General features: G+C 36.2%; 1 protein-coding gene across 1 annotated transcript in view; it reads right to left on the bottom strand.

Annotated features, from left to right (window-relative positions):
- Positions 1-428: 428 nt before the first annotated feature.
- Positions 429-10,022, bottom strand: part of ZNF292 (zinc finger protein 292) — a 93,772-nt gene continuing 84,178 nt past the window's right edge. The window contains exon 9 of the mRNA XM_030315939.2: positions 429-9,451. Coding sequence (XP_030171799.1) covers positions 2,297-9,451 — 7,155 coding nt within the window. The 3' untranslated portion in view covers positions 429-2,296. The remainder of the gene's footprint in view (positions 9,452-10,022) is intronic.

Here is a 10,022-nt window from a genome sequence, read left to right as displayed (position 1 = left end):
CAACATGCTGTTTTATAAATTCATATTTTATACCATAATTTGAGTTTTCTGTTCCATGCTAAAAAGCCCACTCTTCCATAATTACTTTTAGCATACAGTACCTGGAATATAAAAAAAAATAACTCAGTGTTGGCAAACTTTCTCCTGATACGTAGGAGAACAATTACAGAAATGTCTAGTTAAGCTAATGAGCAAAAGAAAAGCCCCAATCCACTGGTATTTTCACGTAACTGTGGCTCATCACTACATTTATCAGAAATAAAACTACTTGCTACTGCACTATTTAGGGCAGTTTTGCCCAAGGCCTATCTTTAAGAGCTAGGTCAACTTCCAAGAAAACTGTACAGAAACATTCAGTTGTTAACAAAAATTTAATTTTAAAATCATTCAGAGTTAAGTTATTGTTAATTTAGAAAAAAAAACATGTATTAATCACCCATAAGAACAACTTTTATTTTAATAAATAACAGTGGGCTTGCCAAAGGGAAGGGATTTTAATGTGTCAAGTTTTATGCATATTGGTAATAAACTTTAAGGAGGTGAAACCAACTATTCAATATAACCCATTAGGCCCTAAAAATAAAACTACAATACTTCAATAAAACTTAAAAAAATATTTTCCAAAAGAAAATAATTCACTCCTTGACCATGCTTATTTATTCAGAGTACCAGCAATTTCAGTTAAGTGCTTCATTTGTCCTGCAAATCTGATGTTGCACAGGGAATATACACATTTTCATATTATCACAACATCATCAATATCTCAGGCTAATAATATTGTGAATGCAACTAGTTTATAACAAACACAAAGTCAAAAATCAATGCTACTATATATGGCAAACAGAAACAAAGTAAATCTGAGAAGATGTTTTGTTTCCAGTACTGACTTAGTTGGACTTCAAATGAAGGTCCTAAACTCTCCTGAAATAACCTCTATCTCTGGCCGTGAATCCACAGTATAAATATGGTGAATAGAGCTAACCTATACGAGCTAACTATATACTGAATAACCAAAATAATCAATTATGACAACTAATACTGCTCTGGAAGACCAATCTAATGAAAAAAGTATCATTAGATATGGTGGGAAAATACAAATCTGTACAATCTAACATCTATAAACAGTAAAATCAAAACATCCAACTTCCTTATAGAAAGTGTTTCATCTATGTAATTATAAATGTTAAGGACTCTTGCATTTTATAAACACAAGATGGGCTCACTTTGATGATACCAATTTTAAGATTTATAAAAATGTTTAAAAAAATCTTTCCACAAAAGTTTATACAGTTTAAAGCTATACACCAATCTATAAATCTCAGAAAATGGAAAAAAAAAACTTTATAAGATCACATGTATAAAACAAGAAATGAAATGTGATTTTATTTAAGGCAATACTGGGCTACTTCACAAATCACCACCTCAAATATTTACACTGCTCCACACTACTAGTTTCTATCACATTCACAACGGATTTTTTTTTAATACCAAATGTTTAAAATCTTTGATGTAGTAAATTCTTTATTCACATTTCCATTATATTTCATGGAACCATAATAACTATATCCAATTAGAAGCAATGAAAAAAACTGTCGCTATAGGAAACTGCTAAAGAATCTGCTATAATTTCACATGAATACCATCCCCAAATCCTAGAGGATAAATTTACAAAGCAGAGCAAGGTGTTGATACAATGTGCCTACTTTGTGAAAAGTAATTTTGAGATCTTGTAAATAAATGTTTTATGTAAAAATCAATGAACTATGGCAGAGTTTCTACTTTTAGTTTGAAAAATTCTTAATTTAAAACAATAAAAGAACAGTTTTAAAAACTTGATCACTTAGTTAAAAATTAAAATTCCAAATATAAATGTGTCATTTAATAGTTTAGACTTACACACTGCTGGTGGCAGCAAATGATTTACAATAATAAATATATACAAAAAAGATATCTACAGAGTACTGTTCTACATGAGCAGTGACCTGGTGAAACATATCAATCACACAGATAATTCAGATTAGTTCATGGAAAGGGCAACTGGCTGATAGAAATCTGAGGTGTAGCTCAACTATTTACAATAACTGAAGTATTGATTCTGTTCCTCAAGTCCCATAGGGATAAAAAAAAAAAGTTTTACATGACAAATGTCATGTTTTTTTTTTTTTTTTCCTTTTTTCGGCCAGGTTAATTCATGTCAACAACAAAAATTAATGAAGAAGTGTCACAATTCTAGCATGCGTGATGACTTCCTATTTAAAATAAAACCGTAAATGATGTATTTATATTACATTAGGTATCAGTACTGCCCTCTCCCTGTTGCTTTACCCAAACTAATTTCTTTCATAACAGACACATCTGGATCATTTGAATGTACTTCAAGTTTTTTCAGACTGACGGTAGGTTTCATTTCCTGAAGCTGTTTTAACACAAGTTCAGTGCAATCTTTAAGAGTCTTGTCTAAAACAATTTTTACATTATCACTGCACTGAAGCTGTGATGGATTGGCAAACTGTACAAAGGTTTCACTTTCTTTACAAGAACATACATGATTTCCACTAGTCACAGCAGTCTTGTCAATATTTTTTCTTGAATTTGAATGGGACCCTTTCTTATTTCCACTATTTGGATGGTCTTTGTCAGAATTTTTCTTCTGCTTCACTGCAGACTCTTCAAGAAACTTCAGAAATGATACTTCAAATCCCATTGGTTTAAACGAGCTCCAGTCAAAGGATGCAGGATGCTCCTCCGTAGTCTGAATTGCAACAGCAGTTTCTTCTTCTTTATGTGTGCTACTTAACTCAACTGCCGATGTTGGCTCAGCTTTCTCAACTTTCCTCTTTTTATTTTGGGAGACATTTTTTTCTTTATTAACTCTCTTCAAATTACTTGTTTTTTGTTTTTCTGACTGGCAGGGGTTACTTTCCTGAAAATTATTACTTACATTTGAAGAGGTATGAGCTTGGGTCTCCACACTTGCATTGTCTTCGTTTATTAATTTTGTAATAAATAATTCTGTTAGCTCATCCATTTCGTCTTTTTCATTTTTTTCAGTTTCCCTCTGTGGAACTGTAGCTGTTCTGGAGTTATCACTGCTCTCTGGTACACATGTGTCAGAATTTTTCACATCACTCTTATCAACTTCTTGCTCAGAAGTTTCCTTTAATTGTGAGTTGCAACACCGTTTGAAGACAATGAGAAGATTACGGTGTTGTGATGTAAATGCTTTTGATAATTTATGGCATTTATAATGTCTAATTATATTGCTTTCACTTGTAACAACTGATGTACACCCCTTTATCATACATGGATACTGGGTTACAAATCTGCTTGTACACTCAGACAAGGCATCGTTCCTAGCCTTTATAGAATATACATGCTTTCCACGTTTCAGAGAATAAGGTTTATTTTCTTCAATCTGCACAATTTTCGCAGTCTTGTTTTCTAAATTATTTTTTTTCTTTCGTTTAGTCTTAGGCATTTTTATTCCTTCCTTTCCAGATCTGTGTTTTGTACCCCGATGTTTAGACTTTGTCTTTTCTTGGTTTGCCTTGCTTGATATATTTTCCTGACCAGGTGTTAATCTTCTTGGCCGAATCAAATGAGCTTTATGTTTGTCATTATGCTTATTAAAAATGTGTCGGAGGAGATTTGACCGAGTTGCATATATACGGTCACAGCCTTCACAGTCACACTTGTATATGCCATCTTCTTCAGTTTTATTTCCCTTTATCCCAATTCCATGATCTGCCTCAAGATGAACAACATAGTTCAAATATGTAGTAAATGAAGATTTACACTCTAACTGGTCACATGGAAATTTCCCAACATCCACAGAAGCAGTCATACTTTCAATTTCCTCAGGAGTCATTTCATGAAGTTTCATGTAGTGCTGGATCAGGCCAGTAATTGCTTGGAAGATTCGAGAACAGTCACTCACCTGACATCGAAATTCTTTCACAGTTTGTTTAGTTTCAATCTCTTCACTTTCTTTACCAGCTTCACTTTCCTCTTCAATCTCTGCAGAAAATGCAGGTAGATCTGATTTGTGGACAGCCTGGTAATGCAGAATTAAGTTTTGCTGTATAGTGAAAGCGGCAAAGCAACCTTGGTGAACACATCGATAAGGTCTGTAGGGACTGTATCTTGTTGGAAACTCATGGGAGTGGGAAACTGGCTTCTTGCGTTTTTTCTCCTCCTTTTCTTTTTTATGTCTCCTAATTTTCCGCCCTTTGGTTTGTATGTTTGTGAGAGAATTTGTATTACATTGTTCTGAAGTAACTGTAATCACTTGCAAAGAACTTTCTGTTTTTTCAGGACTTTTTTTTTCTACAAGTTGTTTTTCTGGGATCACTGCTGTATTACTGAGGGCATTTTCCTTCATTGCTCCCAATTCTAAAGCAGGCTGGAACTCCCTTTTATTTTCCTCTGTCATAGTTAGCTGTCTTTTTACTTGTGCAATTCGTGGAGCTGACAAATTTTCACTCTGAGATTTTCTTCCATAAGGCCTTTTTATTTTTAACTTTACCATTTCTTCTGTTGTAAAATGATGGACCAACTGGCAGTGTGCTCGGAGATTAGAATTTCTTGTAAATGTTTTTGTGCAGGTAGGCACTACACATTTAAATGGAGCAAATTTCAACTGATTCTTCTTAATTTCAAGAATCATCTCTGGAGTGTATTGATGAATCTTACCATAGTGCTTAAATAAAGCATCCTTTGTCATAGCGCTATAATTACACCCTTGGTTTTGACACACAAAGGGTTTATTAACTTTGTCACTAAACTGAATGTTGCTTATCATTTCAGAAACTGGCTGAACCACTGTGACATTTGGGATTGGTTTAATGGGAGTGGGAGTCAGTGTCACTGACGTATTTATTAGTACACACTGAGATGCTGGAGTGGACAGGTCATTTTCTAATTTCAATTTCTGTAAGCCTTCTAAAATTTCCTGTATTTGATCCTCCTTATGTAATACTTCAGACTGAGGAATGTTACTTTTTGCTGGCAATACACCTATGAAGGAGGAAAACTGAGAAGAATCAGGTAACTTGCTATTTTGTACAGTGTTTACTGAAGGAAGCTGAATGTTATAATTTATTTGAGCATTCTGTGATGTTTCACCAACACCCTGAGATCCACTTTTTACCTCTAGTATTTGAGAATTCATAGCACTTTTAATAATTTCAAGAGTCTTTTCGAAGTTTTGTATAACATTGTCTTCAGAAATCTGCAAATCCGAATTTATTGAAGTTGTGCATGAATTCAAAGCCATCATTTGGGAATCCCCATTTTCAGTTTTTAATGTTAAAGGAGCTAACACCGTATGGGACTCAAGATTGGTTTTAAAGTTTTCTTTCACATCAGTAATAAATAACTGATTGTCAACATTATTTAATTTCTGTGCTAGGTTTTCCACCAAACCCTGAGGCTCACAATTTGGAATTACATTTGAATGGAGGTTAGTGGTTGGTATCTCAATACTCTTTGCTATAAGTCCCATTGCTGTCAAGTCACTTGTTACCAAGTTTTGGGAAGCACTGGGTGCAATTAGGGGAGGGGCAACTTTCTTTCTTCTCTTCGAAGCACTGTTTCCCTTTTTATTTAAATGACTAGACCTTGTGTTCTGAGGACCACTTATAACTGAAACACGTGAACTGTTACTGGTAAAATTTTGTGATGGCCCACTAGAATTAGGGAATGAACTAGAACACAAACCATTTTCAACAGTCTTCAGTAGTAAGTCATTTGTTGGGAAAACAGGTAAACTGCTGCATTCCTCAATGGAGGAAGTTTTGGAGTTTGGTGTCCTATTCTGGTTTGTCAGCAGGGCGTTTGGGTGGCATACAGTCTGCAACAGGGGTGGCACAGCTGGGTTTGGCATCACTGTTGCATTTACTTGTGCTGCATCTGAAACACAACCTGCTGGAACATGAGAAAGCATTTCAGCACCCTCAAACGTACTGGGAATGCCAGCAGTTTCCAAAGCCTGTTTAATAATTTCACTTCCTTCTTGACTAACACTGGTACTAAAGCTAGTCACACCAGTCCGGGGAAATGTATTTGGTAAAAATGTTGATGAGCGATTTTCAGCAGCAATAAGTTGCAGGAATGATGGATCTTTAAAACACGCTTCTGGGTTGAAGGTAGACTGTTGAGGCTGCTGCAAATTTACTGCATTTGTGGAGAGAATCATGCTGGCAAGAAGAGAAGGCTGTCCATTATTCTGTAGAAGTTCTTGAGCAATTTCTGCTCCATCCAGTGGTTTACAGTAAGATCGCTTAGACAAGTGTCCACCCAGAGATCTGGGATTAGTAAAAGCCCTGTAACACCTGCTACAGATAAATTTCCCATCTCTGATAATTGCAGGCCATTTGGCCCTTTTGTTGTGCTTGGGTTTTCTTTCCTTCCCATTTGGGCCCCGCCCACGGTCTTTTTTAACTTTTTCAGGGGCAGACTGTTGGGCACTGGTGCTATTAAAGTCATTTGCAACATTGACTTGCGAAGGAAAAACTGCATTTTCACCATTGCCTCCCTTTAGAAAGGAGGAATTGGTGTTTCCTTCAATCTGTGAGGAAAAATGATTTGTATTATTTTCCAGCTGGGAAAAAACAGAATTAGCCCCATTATCTGCTGGTGAAGGGAAAAGAGACATTGAACTACTTTCTGCAGGTAAAGGAAGGAAAGGATCCGAGCCACTGTCAATATTCAAAGGCAAAACTGTTTTGGTTAGATCTTCCATTTGTGCTGGCAAGGCAGTAGTAGATAAATTTTCCATTTGGGAACATATAATACCACCACCTTGTTCATTTTTATCCTGAGAAGGTATATTTGGATTTATGACACTTTCCACTGAGGGCAACAGTGGAGCTGACACACTTGCTAAATGAGCTGGAAAAATGGAAGGCGAGACATGCTGCAACTGATTTGAACAAGTAGGATTCCCATTGGCTTTGGTCTGTGGTGTAAAAAATGCATTGTTAGAGCTGCTCACCTGTGATGGCAAAAAATAAACAAACTTGCCATTATTTGGTGTATTTAAGTTGTTCGATTTTTGACCTTTTTTACTTTTGCGCTGCATTTTAAATGCCGCATACTGGTCAGGGTGTGCTGTCTTCATGTGTTTCCCAATACTCTGTGAAGAATTATAGGTTCGAGTACATCCCTCAACCTGGCAACTGAATTTCTGACCTGGCGCTTTTGGAGGCACTGATGGAGTTCCTAAAGAACTACTTGGGTTGGGCTGTGATGGAACAAATGTGATACTTTCCAATGTCTTAAGAGGTAAATTATAAAGACTGGATGATGTTTTAACATTACCTCCACATTCAAACTTAGAAGCTGGTAAACTGTTTTGAAATCCTGCCTGGTTTTGCACAGAAAAGGTCATCAGGTTGTTCACTTGCCTTTCTAAGTTTTGTGGGGTAAGGTCACCTATTTTAAGGGTTTCTGAATTTACTAAAGGATTCTGAGTTATCTGGGCTTCATTAAAGCAATCCTGTTCTTTTCTTTCTTGAAAACCTGGACGACACAAATCATTACAAGTATCTTCAACCGGTGTATGTAAGTTTGTGACCAATGATTCACCAGTGCCTTCCACAGTTGAGTTTTCTTGCTTTCCAAAGTTATCCTCGATCCCCTGATTGAGGGACACTTTAATGGACACAGCCACTTCACTGGCCTGAAGCAGAGGAGTAGTCACTGGGTTTTCCAAACCATTTGACAATGGTCCATCAGCTTGCCTGAGCTCTGATGCAGAAATCTGGTCTTGTTTGGTCACAGCTGATTCTGTTTTGCTTTTATCCCAAGCATCACTTCTCTCTGCTGGTAAGGCGTTTTCAATGTTATTTTCTGAAGGAAGCATAGACCTCTCTTTCTCAATGCTCACTTCTGTGTTCTGATTCACTTTAGAAGGCTGAACACAATCTCCAGATGAATTAAGTTGGTCTTCAGGAGGCAGCACTTTTTCAGGAGTACTGTGATCATCCAGATGCTTTTCTAGCTCACTCTGAGAACGATAAACTTTACCGCAACCTGTGAACTTACAAGTATAGGTATTATAATGCTGTGCTTCATGATCATATAGTAAGTAAGCTTCTGAAAAAATTCTGCCGCATTTAGGAAACATACATTTCGCTCTAAAGACTTGATGTTCCTTTCGGTGTGTTAAGAGCTCTGCGTAACTATTAAAACCAGCCTTACATTTCATCTGTATACAGATATATGGTTTACTGCCACAGTGCATTTGTAGGTGATCATTAAGATGAGTAACACTTACAAAATGCCGTCTACAGTATTGGCAAATAACTTTTTTGCTTTGCATTTCAAGAAAGCGCTTGGCATCTTCATTATCCTTATGTCCCTTTACATGAGCGATTAAATTTTTAAAGTACTTAAAGCCCTTTTTACAAAAAGTTACAGGGCAATTAAATTCATTAACAGGTACTGGTTTCTGGACTGGGATCACTTCTGGCTCGTAAGATTTATCTTTGTCATCATTCTCATCATCTGAACCATCATTGTCATTAAATACTATGAAATCTGTTGAATAGAGACTATTCTTTTTTATAGGCCGCTGTTCCTGCTTGGTCACAGCATTAGTCTTTTGATTCTCATTGGTAGTTGTGATCTTAGGTGGCCTCCCCAATCGTCTTAATGGTTTCATAGCTGCTAGTCTCTCTTTACTAGATTGTTTAACATGCAATGTGACATGAGGGACAAAAGTTTCTTTAGAATTGAAGTTCTTTGCACATATAGGGCAACTGTAAATCCCATCTTTGTAATGTTTTTGAGCATGTCGTACTATTCTATGACCAAGGAATTCTTTGTCACACAACACACAATACTGCATGTAGGCTTGCCAATTCCTAAACCTAGCAGATATAAATCCTCTCTCTCTTAATTGTTTTATCTCTCTCTTCTTCTGCTTTTCATCACAGATGTCTTTGAGAAGGCCAGAATTAGCACCAACTCCACCAGAAAGTCCATTCATAGAAGTTTCTTTTATCTCTTCCTGGTAGTCTACTGCTTTCTCATAAACTTCACTGTCGTTTAGTTCATCTATTGAAGACACAATGGATGCTTCTTCCCCCATTAATGCAAGACATTGTCGTTTTAAGGTTTTCCAATCCCAGAATTCTGGATCAAAGGGCCACTGAGTTTTCAATACCAGTAAGAGCTCACAGCGTAGAGAATTTGGTATTGGAAGATTTTCTTCATCATATTTCTGATCTGGCTGGTTATACAACATTTCCACAGCATAATATGCATCTACTGTAGGCTCAAGAAGAAATTCACTCAGTTGACAAGCACGTTTAACTTCCAGATCATCAGGCAACAAGCAGGAAATGGTCTTGCAAATAGATATTTTCACTTCAGTATTTTCTGTAGATTCCAAACGAAGGGCTTTTACACATAGTTCTATACAGGTGGCAAGTCCAGCCCCTTCAGTCTGTGAAAAAGCAAACAAGAAATGTCAAATGTCAATTTATACTTAACCAACCCTTATAAGTGAATTTGGTTATTTTTAAATTGAGGTTTGCTTTTCTCAAATTTTGCAAATAGCAACATATGAAAAACTGCCTCTTCTAAAGCATCATAGCTTAGCCGTGTGTGTGTGTGTGTGTGTGTGTGTGTGTGTGTGTGTGTGTGTGTAAAATGAATTATAAAGAATAGCAGAAAATGGATAAGCACTGGGAACTAAGACAAGACCTGGGTATAAAATCATCTAATACAGCTAGGTAAACTTGGAAGTTATTACCATCTCTAACCGTTCATAGACCACTTATAAAAGACAGATCAAAACAACACAAACTTCATAAAACTGCTGTATTAGTGAATATTATGTATTTAAAGTATCTGCTATAGTATAACATCTGGCACATAAGAAGTGATTGATAAATGTCAACTCTATCACAAATTTCATTTCTTAACTTTGTATTTACAGTCCTTCTGAAATAAAAAAACTCTTAATCCAATTACAGAACTGAGAATATCCCCCTATTTCCTAACTTACTAGTTAT

Source organism: Lynx canadensis, chromosome B2 (assembly GCF_007474595.2).
Source record: "Lynx canadensis isolate LIC74 chromosome B2, mLynCan4.pri.v2, whole genome shotgun sequence".
NCBI classification, from domain to species: domain Eukaryota; kingdom Metazoa; phylum Chordata; class Mammalia; order Carnivora; family Felidae; genus Lynx; species Lynx canadensis.
The sequence above is the reverse complement of the archived record's forward strand: the minus strand, read 5'-3'. Positions and strand labels throughout refer to the sequence as shown.